General features: G+C 40.8%; 1 protein-coding gene across 2 annotated transcripts in view; it reads left to right on the top strand.

Moving 5' to 3' along the window:
- The window catches only part of PHLPP1 (PH domain and leucine rich repeat protein phosphatase 1), a 132887-nt gene extending 107275 nt beyond the window's left edge, over window positions 1–25612 (top strand). For both annotated transcript variants that reach the window (XM_017828774.1, XM_017828773.1), the window contains exons 10-17: window positions 100–255; window positions 8480–8680; window positions 9684–9846; window positions 14556–14686; window positions 18222–18326; window positions 19138–19332; window positions 21375–21603; window positions 23542–25612. In XM_017828774.1, coding sequence (XP_017684263.1) covers window positions 100–255; window positions 8480–8680; window positions 9684–9846; window positions 14556–14686; window positions 18222–18326; window positions 19138–19332; window positions 21375–21603; window positions 23542–24666 — 2305 coding nt within the window. In that variant the 3' untranslated portion in view covers window positions 24667–25612. The remainder of the gene's footprint in view (window positions 1–99; window positions 256–8479; window positions 8681–9683; window positions 9847–14555; window positions 14687–18221; window positions 18327–19137; window positions 19333–21374; window positions 21604–23541) is intronic.
- The last annotated feature ends 308 nt before the right edge of the window (window positions 25613–25920 follow it).

A 25920-nucleotide genomic window follows, 5' to 3' on the forward strand; every position in this document is an offset into this window, starting at 1 on the left:
TCACTTTCTTGTAATGAACTGTGCTACCATATCTAAATTATCAAAGAAACTCTTCGGTTTATATTTTTCTCATTATTGGTGTTTTTTATTTCTCTTAAGGTTGTTTTACAACAGTAGCTTGCGTAAGCTGCTGGCAGGACATAACATGTTAGGAAGGCTACCAGATCGGCTCGAGCGAACACAAGTGGAGGTCCTGGACGTGCAACACAACCAGCTCCTTGAACTGCCATCTAACCTGCTTTTGAAAGCAGACAGGTAATTATAAAGAAATTTCATCTTTTTGACTTGAGCGTGATGAACCTTGCTTTGTGTGTTACTTCCTGACTCAAAGGGTAATCTGAGGTTCCCCTAATTTGAAAGTTGCCAAACCTTGTGTGGTAAGAACACATGTCTGTCCAACTCACCAAAACATATTCTTTTTATTCTGGTTTCGTTGCCTTATATGGTTGCTTCTTTTTTCCCACCGAGCTCCTACTGAACACCTACTTCTTGAAATCTAACTGTAAAGTGAAGCACATGCTATTTTCTACTACATACACTGAGATGGTTTAGTGGCAGTTTCTTTAAATACATATTTCTTAGTCTTGTTTGATGGAGTGTGAAAGCTTTTTTTCTGCCTTCAGTCAGAGGCTAGAACTTATTTATACCTGTCAAACAAAACAAAATCTCTGCAAAGGGCTGTCAGAATAATTCAGTTATTCCCCTGTCCTTGCTTTGTGAATTTTTTTTATACCTTTCAGATATTTGTCACTAATTTAGTTGGTGTCACCACTTGATCTGCTTTCTGGATTCTTATTTTTATGCTGCTGTTTCTTTAATATCAGGGTCTTCATAAGTTTTTTTCCTGGGTATGAACATATCCTTTAGGTGGCTATGATTGAAATATAGGGGGATGGTGGATAGGCTGGCCCTGCTTGGTGTTGGTGTTCCTTGCACCGCTGCGCTTCCACATATAGTCATGGGATTTCTGAGTGCTCAACACATGCATAATTTAACAGACAGTGAGATTGTGTGCTATGGGGTTTTATTTTTGATCCTAGCTGTGACAAAAGAAGTGCATAGCTCCTGGCTTTTTTGAGAGGTGGAGAAGCAACAAGGGGGGGGTGATCTCACTGGCAGAGCTCCTCTCCCAATTACAAGTATTGCAAACCCCCTGCTTTTATACTGTTGTTAATTCTTTTGTGTGCCTCTGGTTAAATTTCCCAGAGAATTAGGTTGGTGGTTGAGATGCTTTTTAAATAAACTCTTTTAACTGTCCCAAGTTGAAATTCATATCTGTTCGCTTGGAAAGGATAGAAAACGTAAAGTAAGTTTCAGAGAGCTACTGGCATATTTGAAAGCAAAAAGAGAAATCATTTTGTAAAATTTCTATTAAAAGCAGGTTGTACTTCTAGGATGTAGTTTAGTGCAATTTTGGCATAGAGAGAAACTAATTTTTTTGTACTGCAGCTCATCTGGAGACAGCTTTTTTTTTTCTTGTGATGCCAAATTGAACAAGTACAGGCTAAAACCAGGATTGGGAATAGATTCCCAGAAGTTTGGTAGAAGTGTGCTGAGAAGAGCTAGAATTAAAGAATATATTGAATAATGGTGTTAAATTCGGGCTTGGGGATTTTTTTCCCCTCTGCAGCTTTTGAGCGGTACAGGGCACGTGTTTTCCAAGTCTTTTACAGGTCTTAAAAAGTCACGCACCATCATAGGAGATAAACAGAGTTTACCCATTCTGGCATCTCATCACCGCTGCAGCCTCCCTCCTTGTGATGATAGTAGAAGCAGCTGACTTGGGTAGGGTTTTCCCCATTGATCCCTACTCCTTAATTAGTTTAGATGACATGGCTTGGAAATGGTTTGTCCATGCTGGTGCTCCTGTGACTGCTGCGAAAGTGAGAACTGTGAAGGAAAACAGCAGTACAGATTAGTAGATTAGTGTACAATGTCAGAGCTTTAAGTTTGGAATTTCCTACAGGAAAGATCTTCCTTTTTATTTTGTTTTCAAATACTTGCATCTTGTCAGCAGCAAAGTGTCAACAGAAATAGGTCTGGGCCAGGAAAAGATGTTCAGGGGATTGTTTTGTTTTAAAAAGGTAAAATGATTCTCTTCTCCAAGCATTCCCTGGGTAGCACAATCTGTACTGCCAGACATGCCAAGAGAACTGGTTTTCCTGAGTGGTCTGCTGTGGTCTCTACCCAGCGTGTGATATTAGACAAATTACTTTACCTTACAGAACCTTTATCTCTGCATAAAATGACTTCCCTTTTGCAGCCTTGGAAAGATTAGTTTTGGGTTTTTTTGAAAGGTAGTCAGATCTGTGCAACTGACAGATGATATCTTGTCTGGATATGAAGTCTCATGCTGTGAATTATAAATGCTTTTCTTTCTCAGTCCTGAATATTTGACAAAGTGGGTGTGAAGAGCCTTGGGCGAACTTCAGCTCAAGTGCTGGTGGGCTTTGACATCTAGAACATCTGAGGAAGGGAAGGAAATTGGTGCATTGGTGCATGAAGAGAGAATATCACTTCTACCAAAAAAACTCTGAAAAAAATACTGAAAAACCTCAGTTTTCATCATGGAAGAATCTATGAACATTGATTTTCTACCTTAATCCTTAAAAAAAACAAGAAGGTGTAATTTTCTGCTGAAGAGTATAATTAGGGATATTTTGTGTGTCTGCTTTTTAATTAATTATTTTTTTAAAACTGTTAGTCGAGGAGAAATTGAGGACTAGCCTGTGAAACATTTCTCTGACCAAGACGGAACTTGGTTCTGTTTATTGCACTGAAAGTATGCACATCTTGATCATGTTAGCAAGAACTTCTCTTGTAGGGTGGGGATTTTCTTGGCAAGATGAGTACCACAGAGGCAGCCAGATAATATCTTCATTTCTCATTACCATATGCTGGAAAAACAGAGAATTCATGCAAGTGCTACGGCTGATGGGGAGAACTCCCAAACTGAGTCCTGAGCCTTTAGTCGTGCACCTGCATTCCTGAAGCCTTTTGTTTCTATCCACTGCTGCCTCTGTTGTGATGCCTTTTCCACTGTCTGATTCTTAAACAGACTTTTTACTGCCTTCCTTGAGCAGCTTGCAGCAAACTACCATTTAATGGCATCGAAACTGTTGTACAAAGTGCTCTTCAGATTAGACTAGTAAGCATTCGAGAGCTTTAGCTGGGCATGGTAGAAAAGCAGTGACAGTGGTCAGGGAAGGGTTAAAAATGGGGGCACAGTGTGAGAAGGGCAAGGGTTTGCCTTTTGCCTAAGCACCCTTTCCAGTAAAAATGGCTGTTTGCAGTATAAACCCTTAAAAGAGCCATGAGACTACTCAAAGCACTTGTGTGGTGAAGATGTGTAGCTGTGATTGCACAGCTTAAACCTTGAGCTTTGTTTTGCAGTGTCTGGTAGCGACCAGCTGTGGTGGCTAAGCCAGTGTCAGCTATTCAGAGCCTGTCTAGGATCTGTCTGCGTGATTCTTATTTTCAGCTTTGTTCAGCTGTTCTTATCTCATTTGATTTTCTGTATGTTTTGAATTTATTTTATTTAATTTGTTTGGGGTTTGGGTTTTTTAGCTGGAGTTCTGGAAGGTGACACAGTTAAACTTGCTCTTGTTTGATATTTGCCATTTCCACCCACTGTGGCTGCTTCTTTGTGATGCAAGTATTCAGTCCTATCCTGGATGCTGGGGAAGTGTGAGGGAGGGAACAAAGTCAAATGAATGCCAAGTGCTGTTTGAGTGTTTGATGCACATTCTTGTGTTGCAGAAATGCTTAACTGCATTTGTCTCTTTGTTGATAGGTCAAGGATTTGCAAGCAGGTACGTTAGAAACTGAGGAAATCCCAATTAATAGAACAGTTAAGATAGGTTAGAAAGTAAAAGCTGTGGAGACAGCAGCAGTTAAGTGTTTTTTTTTGGCAGTCCATCAACAGGAAGGGGATTCACTTGAATGTTTCCTTTCTTTAATTTATTTTATTTATTTATTTTTTAAAGAAGAAATACCCTCTTTTGCATAGGCTGGCAAAACAGCCTTGATGATTTTTTTTATCCTCTCTTTTTCCCCCCAGACATGCTTAGCATACAGGATTCTTCCTGGCATGCCTGCTACCACAATCATAAATTATTTTAGTATTAGGTGACCAGAAATTGAGGGCATGTCTCTGCAGAAGGCAGCGAAGAAGAAATTTTGTATCTTGATTGCTCTGTACTGATGGAGATCTTGGGGCATAGGTCAAACTGGAAATCTTGATTTCTCTGCATATTCTCTTTTTACAGCTGCAGTGTTCTTTCCAACTCTTATCAGTACTTTCGAGCTAAACACAGTGATTTTGATTTACTGCTGCTTCACCACTGAATGCAGTTGTCTCTGTTCCTCCTTGTCAAATGTTCCTAAGCTTTTTAGAGAACTTATATTTTTTTCAGTGGTGACTGTGTCTTACCAGCAAGCCAAGTTTGCCAAGCTACCTCAGAAAATGATGAGGAATTGAGAGATGCTGTATTTTCACAACTGTCTGATTTCAGCTTTTGTGTGTGCTGGAGGTAGGCATTGGTGACACTGGTAGGCAAAGGTCAAACCTTGATCAGAATCCTCTGGGTATAAATAGGGAATGCTTGTGGCTGCATTTTAGGTCTTTTTTGTTGAGTTAGATCCATGTCCTTGATTCTGGCCTATTCTTTGGACAGTCCTTTTTCTTATTTTGCCTCTTGGAGAAGTTAAATCCAGCAAGGGACTGTACTTCAATACCTCATAAAACCAAAGGTGACTTACTCCAGCCAGGGATTACTGTTTATATTATAACACCAGAGCAGAATATTCACCTTTTCAAAGCTGAAGAATTCTGACATCTCCCTGCCAGCGCCTTCATTTCTTTCTTAATCTCCGACGCTCTTCTAGTACTTGTTAATTCATGCTTTCTTCTCTGTATTATACTCTGGTATGTGTGCAGGCTGCTGAATTCAGGTCTTTGTAGTGATGCTGTAGTTTTTTTTCATGAGCTTGTGGTATAATATGTGGGTGGAATTGGAAAGGGAAACAATTAATTTTGGACTGAGCTTTAATACTTGACATTCTGCTTCCATCTGATAAGCAGTATGAGTGGGATATCTTCAAGGAACATGAATCAGTTTAAGTCCATACACAAGAGAGATAGGAACAGTTGTGATTAAGTAAATTTCCACTCCTCTGGAGGGCATTTACAAGATGTGCCTTCTAAGGTAGCAGCTGGCACATTGCACGAGGATGAACAAATAGGGGAGTGGAAATAACCTGGAGGAGGACTTTTGTGTTAAATCAGTGTGAGGAGAAACCTTATGGGCAAGTACAATTTTGGGTGTTGTTGGGTTTTTGTTGGTTTCGTTTGTTGTTGGTTGGGTTTTTTGGGGGGTTGAGTGTTTTTTTGTGTTTGGTTTTTTTGTTGTTGGTTTGAGGGGTTTTTTACATAAGATTATAGCATAGAATTGAGAAATTTTTGGCAGTAGCAGTCTGCTGGTTCATTCTGTTCTTTGGCCAAAGAATGGTGTTCCTTTTTAATTTTATTTTTATTTTTAAATACAGACAATATCTTGAAAGAATTATAATTTCAGAATGTTTTTGCCATTTTAATGCAACAGCTGGTCAAAAGGACCGTGTAAGCAAGCAGCATAGTTATTTCTGAAAGTTAATTTAGTTCTGTCATCTACAGACAGAGATTAGTGTGTAACTATTCTGAATCTGACTGTCAGTTGTTTAATGAGAGATACCCTGCTACCACAGGGTTCCCGTTCCAGGCTGCTGGCAAGATTTTTGCTGGGCACCTAAACTTTGTTCACAACAAGACACTAAACTGTCGGTTAGAATAATGAGGATTTATTTCCAATGTTGTTGTATCACTCCCTGGAAGATTTGGCAAAAGGGCAGGGTTGGGGAGAAGGGGGTGTGTGTGCAGAGCATCAACTTTCCTCTCTCCTTTCCCCTCTGGAAAATACATGCATCAAAACTGATTTCTGGCAGGAATACACAGATTCCATTCAGTTTTAGTACCAGTGAGGGAACAACTTGAAATTTCTTGTTGTATTCCACCAATGTTGAAAGTTTATTAAAAACAGAAGAATGTTCGATTCATTTTTCTTTCGAATTTAAAATGGCTTCAGTAAGGTACACTGTATTAATTTCAGCATTATCAGAGCAATGTACCTTTTCTTACTTGAAGCTTTTAGTTGTACTTTGGGCTAGCTGTTCTTGAGCGAACTTCATAGCCATAGGTTATGATGCACTCTAGGTTACCTCTTTGGCTCCTGGTATCTGTGAAACACTCCAGGTTATTCTCCTGTAGCTTGCGAGAACAAAAGTAAAACACAGATTGTTCTTCAAGGTAGCAGAATATGACCTTTCTTGGGGGGTGTTTTGCTGCCACCTCCTCATCCCCATCATATGCTTGTGAAAACTCACTTTTCCCAGCAGCCTTAAACCTGTTTATTACTTAAGCCTTTCCAGACTGAGCTGAAGCTGATAATTTTGTACTATGAGTGGTACGAAGGGTACTGTGTCTTTAATGTTAGTCAAGGTCCCTTTTTTGTGGAGAGGGAAGACTATCATGCACATTAGATCGAAGTTGCCGAAGTAGTAGCTGTCTGTACTTTTAGCAATAGGTGTACTTGCTGGTGTTTAATTAAGTACAGGATCTGTTAATGTGCTATGCTTCAGTTTAGTGATCCAAATTCGAATGAGCTTAATATATTTTTAGCTTGTAGCTAAAGGGTGAAATTGAGCAGCATCTTTTTAGAATAAATAAATAAATTTAAAACCCTTTCAGCTGCTTATTCCCTTCTCTATATTAATCCTTCCTCTCCTCCCTTCCTCCTCTGGATTTTTAACACCCTTGTGAATAATGAATGAGCCTGAGGATTAAACTGTGTTTCTCTGAAGTGGACTCCTCTGTCTGTGTAAAACAGCTAACCTAGTTTCAGTTCTGTGCAGTGTTGAGAGATTTTTGCTTCTAATGGAAATAGTGGGGTTTTTTTAATCCTTTGGCATTCCACGTGACTTCTGTAGCATGTTTGACCCTTATTTACTGCTGAGCAAGTTTCAACCAGCTGCTACCCTTGCAAATCCATTTCATTCATTAATAGGCCTTAAAGGTCAGTGTGGACTCCCATGTGCATGGGAGCAGCTATCAATATTTTATCACTTTCTCTTAAGATTGACGGGAACACACCTACCTTTTGTGTCCTGATCAGTGGCTGTACAGGCTTCAGACAGCACATTTATGAGTCTCCGTTGTTGAACTCGGCTTTACCCGTTGCAGCTGCCCATTCCCGTTGTTTGGTAGGAGCAATATGGCCTGGTCTGAACGTGGTTGCTGCAGACTGGCAACACACACTTCTGTATCGCTCTGAGGGAGCCGTTTCTGAAAACGGGAGGAAGGGAGGTCATATTTCTGCTGAAAAGGCACGGTTATGCCAAAGTTGGTTACCAAAGGATAAATAGTTTATTTTTCCATGTCTTTGGAATAACTGGTGTGAAGTCTAGCCCTCAAGATACCTACACTGCTGCTGTGATCACCTAACTCCCCTAACAAACATGAATCCTCTGCCCACAGAACTTCACTGGCAGGAATGGGCAGTGCCTATACCTCAGCAAGTCTTGTTCCTATCCTGGAAAAAGTCTTTTGGGGGAGAAAGAATAACTCCATTTCTGTGCTTCTTCAGTCCTTGCTGCTTGCAGTGGGACTGCAAAAATATACTTGACATGGGCTTCTGCTGCTTTGAGGAACAGGGGAAGGGCACTGAGAAACTACATAGAGATCTGGCTGTCTTGCTGTGCCCATCAGCAAGCAAGTATATAACTTTTTAAATTTAATTAGCTACTAGCACTGTCTCTCTTTAAAATCTGAAAGGCAAATTACTGCTTCATCTCAGGCTTTGTTTTTTGTTGTGCTTGGTACATCTTTAGCTATCCAAATATTCAAAGAGTACTTTTTCATATTTCATAGTTGCTTTCAGGCCTGCAGGTTTACACAAAATACTATCTGCACCCTAGACAGTATTTAAAATACTGAAACGTTGGCTGACTTTTTTTACCATTGACTTGTTTAGTCACTTAAAAGGCAGCTATGCTCTCATGATTCGTTTATGATGAATACAGAATTCGTTTTTATGTGTAATGAATATGGAAATTATGTGGTTTATTATTGCTCTAACCTGTAGGTACGTATGTAGTAATGTTGGAGGTACTGAGGTCTTGATAACAGAATAAAGGCATTCTGACATACTCATTTTGCTGATGTTTTGTTCTTACAAATGTGGTCATTTAAAAACACAATCAGAAGTTTTGTTCTTATAGTGCTAGACTCTTGGTCTTTCTGTCTGTTGTTGTGAACTTGTTGCTTTTGACCTTTAGTTTATAACTATCTTAAGTTACCTCTTAAAAATAGAGATTTTTATTTATACTTCTAGACAAAACCTGCAGGATGTTTCACTGAACTCCCTTATGTAACTTCTCTTTGCAGCCTGAGATTTCTTAATGCCTCTGCCAACAAACTGGAAATGCTTCCTCCAGCCACCCTTTCTGAAGAAACCCACAGCATCTTGCAGGAGTTGTATTTGACCAATAACAACCTCACAGATAAATGTGTACCCTTGTTAACAGGCCACCCACACCTGAAAATCTTGCACATGGCTTACAATCGCCTACAGAGCTTCCCTGCAAGGTAAGTTTCACTGCCTCTGGCCCACTGGTGGGTGGGCATCGTGAAATATTTTCACAGCAAGAACTAAATTGCACAGAAATGTGGTGGCATAGGCTGTATTTTGAATGTAGTGGTACTGCAGTGGGTGGATTCACCTGCTTATGTCCTCTTGCACATTGCTACCCTCTCTTGCAGTACACAGTCAAGCAAGGCTGCATGTTGGTTGGTGTGTTTTAATGACGCTTGAAACTCTTTTCAGCTGGACTAATTCAGCATGGCCACGCTTTGCTTTTGGAAGTTGAGCTAGGAGGTCTTTTGTTTTACCTGTCTTGGTCACTTTGCTTACACCTGGTGGGCTTCTCGCAAGAGATTAGTGAGCATAATGGTCTGGAAATGTCTTCTCAAAGTGAACTACACTACACTAGGGAAAAATCCTCTCAACTCCTGAAGGAGATTCTGCCTTGCCAGCAATTTCTGTACTTTCAAATCACTCTGTTTTAATCAGAAATCTTTCAAGTGTAAGATGTGCTGTAAAACTGATGGGGTATGATCTTGGAAAAGAGTTGCCAATAAATAATGGAAAAGACATCTCTGTCCTTGTGTGATGTTCTGAGCATCTAGGCTTCAGTGGCAAGGGGGAGGGATGGAGATGAATTTAGGGGGAAGGGCTGAGTGGGATGCTAGACGGTGGAGGGGAAAATTTGAGATGGAATGAGAAACTGGGGTAAAACGAAAGGGAAAGAAAGGAGGAAAAAGAGTGAAAGTGAGCTGGTGAGCAGGGGCAATGTAAGCAAAGTAAGTAATCTGAAAGGTAGCATTAACAAACACTAGAAGAAATACACATTTTGTTCCACAACTATGTTAGCATCTGTGTGAGGAGAGGCAACAGGCACTGCTGTGAACAAGAGTCAAAGTCTATGATTTTGTTTTCTTAAAATAATGAAAGCCACTGCTCTTATTGCCACTTCAAAATAAAATATGCATGTCTATTAAAAGAAGAATTCTCAAATTTCTGTTTTCATAGCAAAATGGCCAAGCTAGAAGAGTTGGAGGAAATTGATATTAGTGGGAACAAACTGAAAGCCATTCCAACAACCATCATGAATTGCAGACGTATGCATACTGTAATTGCTCACTCCAACTGCATTGAAGTCTTCCCAGAAGTCATGCAGCTTTCTGAAATAAAGGTATGGAATGAATGTGCTTTGGAAGAAGCAAGCGTAATGTGATTTTACCAATTCTGTTCTCCCCTTGGGTCTCTCATTGCTATGGGATAGTATATTCTCAGAAATTATGGAGATCTGACAGCTACTTTCTCCTCTGAAGTCATATGCAAAATATTTGCCCCTGTGCAGCCTCAGAGTGAAATGGAAGAGGAGCCTCAAAATCTGATTTACGCTTACCTTCATTAGATCGTATCTTCTCTGCCAAATAAGTGTTAATTGTCTTCTTGTGACAGTCTGTTTTGATACGACTTAAACATTTGGCAAGAGCTATGGATAATTAACTGTTGCTGCCTTGGCAATTGGTTGATTGTGTAGGAATGGACTTTGTTTAGAGCACATGTTAAAAACCGCTGAAGCTACAAAATGTGATAGGCCTTGGGGACAGAGATAAATTCCAGGAGCACGGGATTTGAGTATTTAGGCAAGCTACTTTCATTTTCCTAATTGCAGTCATATTTTGTACAATGGGGAGAATACTTAATTCATTTCTTGTATGTGTTTCCAGAAGTAATTCTATACGTTTCCTGACACTTCTTTTTGTGGGACACATTCTTTGCTTGACCACACTGATGAACACTGCCGCTTACCTTTTGTGAATCGAGTTTCTGCTTCTCACCTGACTAGTGCAGAATAGTTCGCGCTGTGCGTTCTTTTCTTCTGGCCAGGGCTGGGAGACGGTTATCTCACAGCATACAAATCTTGTGATACAGCAGAAAAATCTGTCATTCTCTGAGGCTGAGAACTGATTACCTATTCATGGACTCAAAACAACTTAAGTGTCCTTCTGGCGCTCTGTGAAGTCAAAAGGCTAAGTTCCCAGCCTGACGTGTATGCCTCAGTGTCTGGGGTCATGGAAAGCAGCAGGAGCAATAATTCTGTTGGACAAGCGAGTACATGTAAAGATGAGCTTTGTGGTTTTAGCCAGGAAATCTCAAACAAACTTGTGGGTTTCTGAATACTCCTCCCTCTTTGGAACAATGGCCAGAGGAAGCAGAGGGCCATTTAGAATCAATCAGAAGTAAAGCCTTTTTTCTTAGAGGAAGAATTGGGGTGGGGGAGTGAGGCTCCGCACAGTAAACATTTCTTTAAAAAGATGAGGGTGGTGTTAACAAAACAAAAAAAAAAAGATAATGTAAACATGCTGATAGGGAACAGTCACCTTTTTCCTTTTTTCATGCATCTTGGGGAAAGCCAAATGCTTTATAGAAGCATCATGTTCAAAGTGCTACTCAGCGACATTGAGCAGCAAAAATGCTCTTGGAAGACCTAGCAGTTTCTTCCTGCTGGTTTCCTATGGTTATTTAGTTCTCTTTAGCAGAAAAAAGTGGTGTGGACGTCACCAAGTGTTTTGGGAACGCAGGGATAGCGTGTGTGGCTTCATCTGAGAGGGCACAGTGTTCTTTGACTCCACCTTTGTGGAAGGACAATGCCTGGTCAGTACTCCAGAGTTTTGACTTACATGAGATGTAAATTACCAGATGGGAATGTGTTGTGTTGGGTATTGGAGTTTTTCTGGCCTTTTGGCGGTTTCTCTAGGTCAGGGTTGGTGTTTATCAGTTTGGAATTAAGCTTGTGCTGATTGCCTATATCCTTTACTTGGCCTTACCCGAGCTCCTTCTTAGATACATGAGAGCATTGAAAATGTGCCAAAATAAGTTTGGAATTCATTGCTTTAAGTATGGATTTGGTCATTTGGTGAAATAAGCTTGCTTATAGCAAAGCACAAAATCATATAGTCTGATGTCACCTCTGTGCATATGTCATATTTGATGGTTAATTTTAAATGAAGTGTCATTCAAACACTCTAAACTCCTGGGAAAACTCTGTTACCTGAGGTAATGGCTGTTTTGCTTTTGTATTTAATTAGCCTGGGAGGCTGACATATTATGGTTTTGGTGTCAGTATTACTGGAACAGTTAGTAGCAGCAGTTACTATGCTGTCTAAAATGATTTCAGAAGAAAATTAGTATAAATGATGATGCTTTTACAGTTGCAACAACTCCAGGATTTCCAGACGCAAGGTCATTTTGGCAATATAATTTACTCTAAGCCTTTTTTACACACTTTTTTATACACTCTGTAGCCTTTTCCAAGGCCACAGAAGTTGTGTTGCCCTCTTCTAAAGAGCCCAGGGGACGTCTCTGAAATATCTTGCCCAATACATTTTTTTAGGGTTTTTATTTTTTTTTATGACAGGTATTTATACTGTCAGGTTTATCTCTGTGCACTGAAATATCTTCTGTGAGTGGCTGAGCAGCTGGAAGCACACACACCTGAGTCAATGCCCCAGTAGACACTGCCTTGCAGCTGTTGTTTGACTGCAATTCCTTGCCTTAGAAAATAAAAAGGATGCTTTTGAAATGGTTATCCATTGTCCTGGTGTTCTTGTGCACTCAAACAATTGACTAGTCCTTACTGCTTCTGTAGAGTGTAGCAACCTGGGCTTGCTTTTCCCAGCCGGAACCTCACTTTACTTTATCATCCAGTTTTTGTTGACTGATGAGTTGCTTTTATTCATGGTTGTCTTGCTGGGCTGCTGTGCTGAGGGTGATACAGAGGTTTTTTTGTCACCATTTTTGATCAAGCTTATCTTTTGCAGGATGATTACGTTGAGATCTGAAATAAGTGAAGATCTAGTAGCAGTAACACCTTGAAAACAAAACTCTTGATCTTTGGTAGTTTTTCTCGTAGCTAAACAGGTTAATATGGGTATGGTTACCTTCAGTCACAACTGGAAATAACTGAAGTCCCTTCCAGCCTTGAACACAGCAGTTACAAAGCTGTGGATGCAGCATAAGCAAATGCTGACTGTTAAACTCTGTCTTTCAGCTAGCCTATCAAGCACAAAATCCTGTGTGCAATTGCAGGAGTTGTTTGTCTGGTGCTGCATGGGTGGGGCAAAACCAGCTTGCATTTCATGCATGAGGAAATTGGGATCGGTTAGGATGTAGACTTTCCTGCTTGCCTGGGGAGTACAATAAGGACTAAATTTAACAGAGATCCGCAACAAGTTCCTCTTAGCCTATTCTTCAAAAGTACAACTGATACCTAAGAAAACCCAACCTGATAAATAAGCTATCTTCATAGTGCCTAGGGACCAAGGGATCTGTTGTAGAGTGTTGCTATCTTTGGCACGCTGGGCATTTAAGGAGAACAGTTAAATTATTGTATTTGTATTTTTCATTCCGGCATGCTCTTCCATCAAATTTGTAATAGCATTGAGGTGTTAAACACAGCAACTGCTGGCAGCTTTCTTAATCTGCAAAGTAATTAATGGCTCTCTGGAAGCAGCAAGAAGTTGTGCAGAGTCAAAAACCTTGCTGGAATAACTGCTGTTAAGCTGTCTACTATTTTGTTTGCGTGACAGATTTAGACTTTGATTTCCTTATCAGGCTTAGATAACGTCAGCAGTTTGTTCTTGATAGATAATAAAGCCTCCATATTAGACAATCTCGAGATTCAAGATTTGGGTCAGAAATTTATTTCCGTTGTGCTTATTTAATAAAGTGTTTTTTGAGATTTTTTGTTTCCAGAATTTACTAGGTTAATCCTATGCCTTCTTCCAGCTCAGGACCCAATGTCTTTGTATGCACCTACAAAAATGAAAGTGCCTCTCTTGTATTGATGGTCATTACGTAATGGTCAAAATGTACAGTTAGGAAAAGTCTCCCTCTGCCCCTTTCAGCTTTTTTATTAAAGTTTCTGAAGTCTTTCCCTTTTTGCAGCTTGAAAGTAGAAAATGGTCTTTCAGAAAGATGTGGATAGTTTTTCTGTCCTCTGTTAAATACCAACTTGTTCTGTCCTCTCAGAATTACATTTTTGCAGCTTTTGGTGCATACTACACTGGTCATCCTGAAACAGCATTTGGAGAGTTGATTTTGTTCCCAAATACCCTATTTTTCCTCATGTATTGACTTTCATCTGGATATGCAGCTTTAAACAATGTTTGTTTAGGGATTTTGTCATTCTAGTGCACTTGTTCTAACTAATTTGTGCTTAGCTGGTGGGTAGCCTGCAAGTTGCTCTGCTGTTTTGTATCATATTTTTCTGAAATATTTAAACTTTTTTTTCACTCATTTTATTGACTTTCTATTTAAATATGACTCCATCTAAGATGACACAAATTGAAACCATGTTTAAAACTGCATGATATTTTTTCCTTTCCCCCCTCTACTCCTCCACATACACAAATAACTCTCCTTATTTTAATATCCCTCAGTAAATACTGAACTCCTGGGAGCATGCTCATACTCATGCTGGTTTAAACTGACTTTGGAGGAGGGATTGCTATGCCCATGGCTTAGAGGCCCCAGCTGTACTTATCTCTGTTTCCTTTATCTATTAAAAGACTATTTTCATCAATAACATTTTTTCTTAAATACTTTGAAAATTCACTGACAATCTTTTTGTCTGTGAAGAGCAGACAAAACTTAGTGGTTTTGTAACAAGATGGCACCTGACTATAGATGGAAATGGAGGGAACATATTTCTGGGTGTCCCTAGCAAGATGGCTAAATGTCGAATGAATTTCTTTTGTAAGAACCACTTACCTAAATGAATGGTTGCAGCCTTTATTGATCACAAAACATCCATTACTGCATTTAATCAAAATTTGTATGATCTTGATGACAGCTGAATTCTCTTCTTTTTTGGCTGCTTTCCTTTTGCAGTGTGTGGATCTAAGCTGCAATGAACTGAGTGAAGTCACATTGCCTGAAAACCTGCCTCCAAAACTGCAAGAACTGGACCTGACTGGAAATCCCAGATTAGCCCTGGATCACAAAACCCTAGAGCTGCTGAAGTAAGTTACCTTACAGAGGGGGAAAGGGCAGAAAACCTCTGTCCCTAGGATGTGAGAAAACCACAATACACAGAAGTGTGTATCTCTCGTAAGGAGAATGTCTTCCTGTTGTCAGTGGATCAGAAGGTAACAGACTATGTGGATAGGTCAGAAATTGGTGCTTCCTTGAAGAGGATGACTTTATTTTCTCCAGTGCAATTGCTTTCAGCTGTAACTCCTGGAGGCTTCTGCTAGTCTGGGTTAACCACTATTGGGCCAGTTTGATCTCCATTTTACTTCTGACAACAGATTCAACAAAAAGACCGATTTTGTACCACTGCGGAGATGCCAGTAGCTGCCTGCTTTTTCTTTCTTCACATTTATCTGCTTGGGTCTCTTTGCCATTGTGCTCTTTTTAGCTCTTCACATACTGTTTCTTGCTACCCTTCATACCTCTCTGCTTTTGTCCTAGAAATGATACATTTTTCATATTTAAACCTCTCGTGAAGACTCACATCTCCCACTCTGTTTGCAGCAAAACTAGTTCCTTTGCTTTGGGACCCTCATTTTCCTTCCTGTTTACCTGTTTGTTTCCTGCCCTCACTTAAGTGTCATCCATAACTGAAATTCACCTTGTGCATTGTTCTGCAGTGTGTTGGGAAGCTGTTGCACTAAACCAGATCATCTGTGGATAGTGGTGCTGCCTTGACCTTTTCTTTTGTCCTTTAGGGAACTGCACCAGCTCCAGGTTTCCTTCTAAGTCTCTTCGATTCTTAAATATTGAATGGTTTCAAGGAGGATTGATTTACTTTTTAGGGGTTGATCAGTTGCTTCATGCTGTTTTCTTTTAAATGGTTAAGAGCAGACACTGGAGTAGTAAACCTCATCTGTTGTGCAAGTAAGGGAATCTTATGGTGTGAGTTTGCTTTTAGCTTGAATCAGCAGGTTTTACAAAATATAAGTGGAAATGTGAGTTTTCACAGATAAGAGTCCATGTTCTGCAGCAGACAGTGAAAAAAGGGGCATTCCTCTGTTTTAAGAGCTGCTTTATTGCATACAGGAAATCTTCTTGCAGAAGTAGTGTGTAATTTTGCTCTGGTTCATAGGGGGGAAAAGATGTGTTTTACACAGTTAATGAATTGTATCAAAACTTTAAAGTGAAATATCAGCTTTTGTCATATATAACCCAGCAGACAAGATGGGCACCCAGTTTCTTGTCATGTTAGTGTTCAGGCATCATGCATTGTAGCATTATTGTACAAATTGAAATCCTGAGTAGTTGAAGAGAAGTGTGGCCCAGTTACATGTTGTATTTTCACTGGCAAATATGTGGTTCTTAATTCACAGAAAACTTTTTTCCCCTTGTATGCACATTTTGCTTGATTATTTGTTTGGAGGGGTTGAGGGTGTTTTTTTTTTAGTTTTGTTTTATTTTTTAAAATAAATTATTCTAAAGACTTCAGATCTGTTCTGTTCACTAATATTCATTTGCTGCAGTCAGGTGTTTCAGTCTATACTGATATGCTACTCTGACTTCTATGGTATACTGCTATAATTGACTGTGAGGGAGGAGGCACTTCTTTCACTTGATTTTCCTGGCAAGCACAAAAATACTTGTGCACTTGATACTTTTTATATCTTCCTTCTGCATGTGAAAGGCAGCTCTCCATCTGTGCCCTGGCAAGATTGAAGCAGGTAGTAGGTTAATATGTATTCTCAGTGCTGGTGAGAAGAAGAGTCCTGTCATGCATGCTTGCTTTTTTAATATGTGTGGAGATCTTAAAGGATGCTTGCATGCTTAGGAGGATGTTGCCAAGGGATTTAGTGGATGTAAGAATTTTCAGTAGCAATTAAAATGAAAAAGAACAACAACAAAAAATAAATGCTGCTACTCCGATTTCTAGGAAAGAGTATCTAGTTCAATTGTAACAGTCATTTTAAATTAAGGGGGGAAATAAACCATGCTGTTCAGAAGCCTTAGCCCATATTGCCTGCATAGGATGTGCTGCTGGATATCATTCCTTTCTGGTCTGTTTGTGGTGGTGCTACTAAGGAGGCTGAAAGCAGTGCGTTAAGGAATCTTTTTTTTTTTTCATCACTGCTAGGAAGCCTTGAGACAAGTTTGGGTCCTTGACCTGCCTAGGAATCAATGGTCAGTCAATCCAGTTAAAAAAAGAAACAGAAACCTTTTTGACTCAAGTTCCTGTGCTCTAGAGATAAGTGCCTTGTGTGAGAAGTCTGCAAAGAAAGAGTATTTGCTCATGTGTGTACTTCTTTGCAGGTGCAGACAGAATTAGAATCTCTGCTACTTTAGAAGAGATCCAGCTTTCTAGTCTGATTTGGGGTTAGATAATCTCTTCTAATGCTTGTGGCAAGATGTTTGCCTCCTGTTTGCCACATGGAGGGCTGCAGAACCAAAAACTTAAAACAAAAGTGGTTCTAACATTATTTATGTAATTTGTTTGCTTTTTATCTGCCCTCGCTGATGTACATCCTGGCTATTAACATAGAAGAAATCGAACTGCACGTGACAGTACTTCAGGTTATTTGAGGAAGGCTGTGCAATGCTGAAAAGACTTTTCTGTGTGTTCAGGTCAGGTAGGGATTTGGATAGAGAAAAAATGAATGCTCAGAGTGAACAGTTAGACCTTTCTGCTTGTGTCCTTTTATGTTTCTTTTGGTTCATGAAAGGTTCAGGTGCCTTTGAAGTCTCAGCAGAGTGTGGGGAGCTCACTTTTCCTGCCTTTGGAAAAGAGCGGTAGGGAGCAGGGGGTAGGTCATCTCTCCCCAGCAAAGCAGGGCTGTGAGGAGAAGGGTATAAACAGAGAGGGCTGGGCCCTTTTTAAATCTTTACTATGCTCTGTGAGATACTTGAAATTCAGGCTAAAGGCTATGTTGGTAGTAAATTGCAGGGTAGAGGATCAAGGGCGTAAGTGAAATTGGACTGCACAACTGGGGAAGGCAGAAGGGCTGTTGCCTGCTGTCAGGACCACAGGCTGACTCTTGCAGGTTGATGCAGGACCAGGATGGAGCTGATTTCAGTTTTGTTGGTGTTTTCATGAAAGGCTGTTACTGCATGTTGTTGTTTCTAAATAATTTTTTTTCTTCCATTTAGGGGACGCTGTGGGTCATACAGGATATTTCATTTGAGTACAATGAAAAGAGTGCAGAGACTTGTTGTTAGAATGGGCGGGAGAGATGTATAAGTTAAAAAAAGTCACCCCCCTCTACTGGCTTTCATCAAGCTAGTGACAAATTTGCTTTGTATTCCTACAGGGCCAGGTTTGAAACGAATAGCTTGGGGTGAGGGCAGGGAAAGAAAAGCCAGCTAAGCAAAATAGTGCAGCTGCCACCCTCATAGAGGCTGTCAGAGGCATTGTTTGTTGTATACAGGCACATAAAGGTAACCATTTTGGATGTCCTGTTTCATTTTCTTCTATTAAATGGTATTACTGAGAACTGGGAGAGTAGAAAAAGGTATTTTCTTCACGTTTTAAGTTGAATCATGTCAGCACTTCAACCCATTGCATCTTTCCCCTTTCTTTTCTCCCTGCAGCAATATTCGCTGCTTCAAGATCGACCAGCCCTCAGCCGGTGACGCTTCAGGAGCGCCGGCAGTGTGGAGTCACGGGTACACGGAGGCATCCGGCGTTAAGAACAAGTATGACCTGGTGTGGGTTTTGTTACATGGGCACTCTAACAGCAGAGTCCCTCTATACCAAGATAAAGAAATCCTTTTTCAGTGAAAGTTTTGGGGCTCACAGAGGCAGAGGCCATGCCACAACTCTGCATTTGTATACCAAGCCCCTGCTTGGCTCTCCACTTCGGTCTTTGTTAGGGAAGTTGCTAAGATACGAGTGTAGCCGACACATTTGGTCTGTGCAAGACTCTGGTACTTGCAAAAGATTTGAGTGTTTGAAAGCATTTTCTTCTTTGCAAAGCTTCTTTATCTTCAACCAAAGGATGTTTACCAAGCAAATCAGAGATACTAAAGGAAGAGATAGAATGGCCAAAACTCTGAATATTCACAGTGTGTGACACTCCTGTGATTAAGGCAGCACTTGACAAATAATGTATCAAGAGCAATGTGATTAATCTTTGTGCCTCAAATACCTTTTGAGAAATCCTTTGCTACCCAGGTTTCTGTAGCAAGTGCCAACAAGCCTTTACCAACTGTTTAATGATTTAACACACAACTTGGTCCCAAAGATGGCTTTTAGAGGAGCAAGTGCAGTTTAAATTGGTGTTTCAGGGATACTTTCCCCCCTTTTTCTGCAAATAAGGGACTAGTTCACATGCTGAAAAGGAGGAAGAATGTTTAGGGCTTGGCTTGAACTTCCAGTATAGTTTCCTCCCCATCTTAGCACTGTTGATGGGGCTGACTTGTCTCCAATTAAACTAATTAATTTATCCACTATTAAACTAATAGTGGGATATATCCGTGATGTTCTCCTGCTTCATTTTTTCACTAGGCTGTGTGTGGCAGCACTTTCAGCCAACAACTTCTGCGACAACCGGGAGGCACTTTATGGTGTTTTTGACGGTGACCGCAATGTGGAAGTGCCGTATTTGCTGCAGTGCACCATGAGTGACATCTTAGCAGAAGAGCTACAGAAAACAAAGAATGAGGAGGAATACATGATTAACACTTTCATTGTTATGCAGAGGTGAGTCTTGGATCTGAAGCATTTTTTGCTTTGGCTGTGCTCACTGGGCAGGTTGTTTGCTTTCAGATCAGACACCTGCTCTTGCTTCAAAGAAATGTGAGGGGTGGGAAAAAGCCTTGGTATCTGGCTACAGCGTTTTCTTTTATTGCTTGTTTTGTGAATATTGCTCCCTGTTCCTTTCAGGTGTGGGGACAAAAACCCCAACACCTCCCCAGCCAAACAAGAAAAACTCTAACTCACCTGCAAAATTACTAAATGCCCATGACTAAGTGGTGGGTGGAGGTTTATTCTTTTTTTGTGTATTTTCTAAGTCTTACTGTTCACAATTGGCCATAATCAAGTCAGTGTTGTGAATGTCTTGATCATCTTTTTAAACTTCCTTACTACTGCTGCCTGAAAGTCTGGACTCACTCTTTCTGTTTCTCTGTACCAATTCGGGTTATTTAAGGCTACACAGCTATTTAAAACAGATAGTTTGACTCCTTAGAATTCCCTTTGGCCTTAGAATATCATTTGAGCAGGACCCATCCAGAGACATTGTGATACAATAGCTGTGAGTGTAATAGTAGTTTTGTGTAGTGGTTTGGAAACTGTGTGTGGTGTTCTTGACAGAAGAAGAAATTGTGCCCAGGGAGACACTGAGTGAAGGAGGAGTACAAAGAGAATTGAAGAAAGGAAGAGGTCAGGGAAACAAAGGAGAAAGCAAATAAGCAACTTAAAGACTAAGGAAGTGGATCAATTAAAAGTAGTATTGCTTATTGTTGAATTGCTGCACCTTTGGAAAGGAGAAGTACTGAAGTTGTTGTATTGGAAGAGATAGGGAAGCAGTAGGATGGTACTGAAACTTACAAACACAAGAGAGAAAACACTTCCTTCCCATAATGGCTTATAACAGGGCCTCAGAATACTAGCTGAGAAGGTGGTTGCCATATACTTAAAATATTCAAAACTAATAACAAATTTGAGTATTGAAAGTACTTATTAAGTGGTTTGTTACTAATGCAATTTCACAGAAATGTGGCATTCCTACAAAACAAGCTGCTTTTTTTTTCCTGTCTCAAATCAAAATAAGCTAACCACTTCTTTGGAGAACCAGAAATAGTATTCATTCCGGTTGCATTTAACCATTCACTGATGCTTACAGTAGATATTCAGCACTCCTAAAGCATATTTGTAAAAAATAAATTAAAAAAGCACATTGAAGCTTGGTTGCAAATTTAATCGTGCATTCTCTCCAGGATTTTGAATCAGAAGTTCTTACTAGCTATACCGAGCCTTAATAGAAATATTAGCATTAGCTTTATAATTACTAGAGGAGAAGACCCCAGTAAACAAGCTACTGGGAAGGATGAATGATTTTTCACAGTCTAGTATTGCAATTAACTTACCTTGTAATGGCAGGATTCTGAAAACTTCAATTTTATTGATAGGTTTTTTTCCCCCGCTGTGACTCCTGCTGAAAAAGCAGGCTTAAACATTTCTAAGAATATATTTAATAGGTTATTACCTGACAGCATAAACTCCTTACAGTGGAGTTCACAGCCACTGTGATTTTTTTTTACTAATAATTTGATACTTTTAACAGCATTATTCTGAAGACATCACAAAACAGTGAACCTCTGCTTTCTGTTTTTGCTCAAAAGTAAAGGTTTTTTACAGTCAGAATTATTATTTTTATAACAAAATCTGTAGCTTCAGAAGCCAAAGCTCTATCTGACCTTTAAAACAAATATTTATAAGATGTAAAGGAAAAGAGACAACTGAAATTCTTTAAAAGTACAAAGATTTTTTTTTTCTCTAAAATTGAGCAGATTTGAGTATCTGCGTATGTGAAAATAACACATTGCCTGAAAAGTTGCACGTGAGATCTCTGCAGTGCTTCTGCTGTAGTGTCACGGTCTTCAGTTGAGACTTTTGTTTCTGGCCCAGTGCTCCGATAGAGTCAATGCCCCGAATGCTTGTGGAACAGCGGCTCTTTCTCCGTAGTACCCCTAGCACTTGTTTTCCCGTTAAAGAACAATCATTGTTTTGTTTAATTCCAGGAAACTTGGAACAGCTGGACAGAAACTTGGAGGCTCTGCTGTCCTTTGCCATATAAAACATGATCCCATGGACCCTGGTGGATGCTTCACGCTAACCTCAGCAAATGTGGGGAAGTGCCAAACAGTTCTTTGCCGGAATGGGAAACCTCTGCCTTTGTCCAGGTGTTACGTGATGAGTTGTGAAGAAGAGCTGAAGAGGATTAAGCAGCATAAGGCCATTATCACAGAGGTTAGAGAACAGCTGGGACTGTTGCAATTTGCAGCTTCCTTGAAGAGTATTTGCACAGCAGTGCATGAAATTACATGTTGATATTAGTAACCTCTAGGAGGTAGTGTTCATGTTATGGGTTCCAGATTTGCACTTTTCCTTTCAAGGTGATTCATACCATGCAATCAGGTTGCTTTTCCATCCCATTGCCATGCAAGATTTTGATGACCTTCTGAGAGTGAGCAGTTTTAAGTATGTTGCATTGGAACAGGAAAGCAGACACCCTCCTCCCAATGGGAGAGGAATTGCTGTGTTGGAGCTGTCATGATAAGCCTCTCCAATTGAAAAGGATGAGAGGGCAGAGCACTTGGAGCAGTGCTGTCCTTCCCTTAGGAGACTCCTTGCTCCCGGCAGGCTGACTTTGCTGTCTGAGCTTCTATGTTCCCAGAACTGCCCTTTGACAGGCTGCTCTTGAAGAGAGCACTTGCCCAAAAGGAAAACTCACTCTGTGCTCAGCTGAACCACAAGAGAGGATAAAACTATTTGTTCCCTTCTTAGAAGCTTGAAGCCACTGCTGTCAGTTTTGCTTTGCTTTGTGTGACACATGGATAAATATCGAGTCCTCCTAATGGTGGAGGAAAGGGCAGAAAACTCAGTGCTGTGTGCCTGAGAGCAGAGTGTGCACGTGTGTGTGTAGGGATGTGTGTGTGTGTGTGGAGTAAGTCATGTGCCTATTGATCTTGCCAGGGAAAGGTGACGACTGGGATCTCAAATGTGACAAGTTGAAAGGGAGTCACTCCAACGTAGTGTGCATCACCGAGGCATGCTCATTATGTTGTTCTGTGGAGGAAAAGGGAGATTTCTGTGCTGAATCTTAAGATGACTCACTGATTTCATGTGCTTTGATGGCTTATCACTGCTGTCAGCCTTCTAATGGGAAAGTTAACAAGCCAACATGGGGTTTTATTTCTTCTGAGTGGTTTTAAAGAAGAAGCTTTTTTAGTCTTGGTTCACTTTTCTGTGGTTATCTGCTTTATAATAAACCCTACAGTTATTAGCTGGACCCAAAGAGTGTAAATCCTCAACCTTTACTGTGCTTCCCAAACACACAATTAGGAGGGTGCAGCTATCCCCACCAGGCTGACAGATAGCTAGGCTTGCTGTTTCAGACATTTGCTCTGCTTATTCTGGCAGCTTAGATTCTAACCAGGACAGGATTCTGGGATTTGGACGTGCATGGGATTTTTTTTCTCAAATGCGTCCATTTTTACTGATGTTTTCCCTTCAGATACTACTCCTCCTCCATTTGGAAATGTCATATCTAAGTGGAAATGTAGTAAGTAATTGGGGCATGTAAAACATTTCACTACAACTCAGCTGACTGAGACATGCAGACTTGCTCTCTGCTACATTTGACTTGCATGCTTCATTTAAAGTATTTTTTTAATGAACTTTTGTTTTTGAAGTGATGAGCCAAGATGAAACCTACGATTGTTACAGCTGCAAGAGAAGACTCATAACTGAATGACCTGCCCCTATATCAAATGGAGCTGTGTGTTGCTTTGCTCTGTATAAAGCCAGATATCATGGGTGGAGGAGGGATAAGTCTGACTCACTAGTAAAACATTTGTCCAGTTGGCTCTTGCAGCTGCAGGGCCAGAATAGATGGCTCTTTGTTGCAGCCTTCTGCTTTGTTGGTCTGTGCATAGGTGATGCTGATGACAAATCAGTCAGGTGTAGGAGGTGTAGTGCAGGATTGCAAAACAGCCTTTGCTGTGCTCTGATCCCAGCTCTGTCTCTCTTTGCAAGTTACTTTGCTTTTTTGTCTCCTTAAAATGGCGCTATAAATGGCAGCATTGGGGGTACTGCAAAAACAGCCATCAATAAAATGCAAGGAGATGCAGGTACTGTGTATCCTTGTCTGTCTCGTTTCCAATTTCTTGTCCTTTCTAATTTCAGGATGGTAAAGTGAATGGTGTGACAGATTCAACAAGAATCTTGGGGTACACCTTCCTTCACCCAAGTGTTGTGCCGCGTCCTCATGTCCAGTCCATCACCTTAACTCCACAAGATGAGTTCTTCATTCTGGGAAGCAAGGGGCTGTGGGACAGCCTCTCGATGGAGGAAGCAGTGGAGGCAGTCAGAAACGTGCCTGATGCGCTGGCAGCCGCGAAGAAGCTTTGCACTTTGGCCCAGAGTTACGGCTGCAACGACAGTATCAGCGCTGTCGTGGTGCAGCTCAATGTGACGGAGGACAGCTTCTGCTGCTGCGAACTTAACGGGGTCCCACCCCCCAGCCCAGGCATTTTCCCCCAGTCCGTCAATGTGGTCATCAAGGACAGGCCAACAGATGCGCTTGGGATGCCGTCTTCAAGCAGCGGTATGGCTTCAGAAATCAGCAGCGAGATCTCCACCTCCGAAATGAGCAGTGAGGTGGGGTCCACAGCCTCCGATGAGCCTCCCCAGGTAGCCATGAATGAGAACAGCCCGGCCTACCCAGGGGAGCAGCGCTGCATGCTGCACCCTGTCTGCCTGTCCAATTCTTTCCAGCGGCAGCTCTCCAGCGCCACATTCTCCAGCGCCTTCTCTGACAACGGCCTTGACAGCGACGACGAGGAGCCGATCGAGGGGGTGTTCACCAATGGCAGCCGCGTGGAGGTGGAGGTGGACATCCACTGCAGCCGAGCAAAGGAGAAGCAACTGCTCCAAGTGCCGGTGGAAGCCAGCGACGAAGGGATCGTCATCAGTGCCAATGAAGATGAGCCCGGCCTTCCCAGGAAAGCTGAATGTTCTGCCACAGGCACAATAGGGCGTCGGCGGGGCAATGGTTCTGTGGCACCACACGAGAGGAGCCATAACTTAATTGAAGTTGCAACGGATGCACCACTCAGAAAAACTGGGGGCTACTTTGCTGCTCCAGCACAGCCTGATCCTGATGATCAGTTCATCATCCCACCAGAGCTTGAGGAAGAAGTGAAGGAGATTATGAAGCAGCACCAGGAACAACAACAACAACAACAGCAGCAGCAGCAGCGGCAGTATCCAATGGACCACCTGGCAGACTATTACGATACACCACTATGACCCACTCTATTCACTGCTCAGAAATAAACTAACAAATAAGGACACTAGAGTGTGAGACCCAGTGGGCTTGCATTACAGCAGGGGTTTTCCTTATCCTTTTCCTTTATATACTTCCTTTTCCTTATCCTGCCACTACAGATAACTGCAGCTTTTCAGTTTGTTAGGTTTAATATTCATTGACTTTCTTCTAGAGACGCTTGACTGGTAAAGTTTAAAATAGTTAATCTTCCCTTAACATATCAAGTGTAAAAACAGAAAAACAAAAAAATAAAAAAAATAAAAAGGTTTAATATATTGCTGAGAAACAGATGATGATGTAATATTTTTTAAAATGGCTTGTTTGTTTTGTTTGAAAAGCAGGGCAGTAGCCAGTGCTAAATGATTTAAGTAATATTGTAATACTGTATTTCTTTGAGAGAAAAGGCTTTTTTTGGTCTTGAAAATGATAGACATTTGTAGAATATGGAGACTAACTCCTAGGAGTTGCTTTACTCTTTCAGGTGACTTAAGTCACTGAGATTCACTAATTTTCTCTGAGAGAACAGTTGATTGGGAAATTCCTGTAAATAGCTCAGTGTTGTATAGTGATGCTTACATGTTTTGTAGCCTTGGCATTAAGGACACAACCCGAAAAACTGACCTTTTTTCTTAAGCGACTCTTTGGGCCGTGGTCACGGAGCGTGAAGGACTGCGTGGCTGTGTACAAGTTAACTAGAGCCAAGGTGGTGTAGACTGTTTATAGAAACCCACTTTTTCCTCCGGTCTCTTTCTTTCCTTACTTTTACAGACACGTTTTGTTTGTGTTCCTTACTGCTGCCACAACCAGCATGATTGTATAGAGCTCATTTGCTGTAGAACATTTACATACCAAGAGTTATATTAAAGCCGAATGCACAAATGAACATGTCATAATTTTTGTTATAATAAATATAAAATTTACACCTGATGTCTGCTTTTATGTCTGAATAGCTGAGCAGCAGCTCTCAAGGGGTAGCTTGCTGTGGCTTATCAGTGTGCTGCTCAGTTAAACCAAGAAGTGTCGAAACTTTTTCAGCTTGATCACATTTTTACACTAACTGCAGAAGCGCACGTGTACTTTCAGAATTTAAAGACCACACAAAGTGGCCTTTAAAAGATAAGAAACAACTCTGAGGAATTGATCTGTTTCTTCTTTTCGTTGTCAGTACTAGTTCAGCACTATTGATTTGCCCTTTGCCACAGTATTGACAATTCCAGAAGACTGAAGAGGAGTGG

The sequence above is a fragment of the Lepidothrix coronata genome, unplaced genomic scaffold, assembly GCF_001604755.1.
Source record: "Lepidothrix coronata isolate B3197 unplaced genomic scaffold, Lepidothrix_coronata-1.0 Scaffold152, whole genome shotgun sequence".
NCBI classification, from domain to species: Eukaryota; Metazoa; Chordata; class Aves; order Passeriformes; family Pipridae; genus Lepidothrix; species Lepidothrix coronata.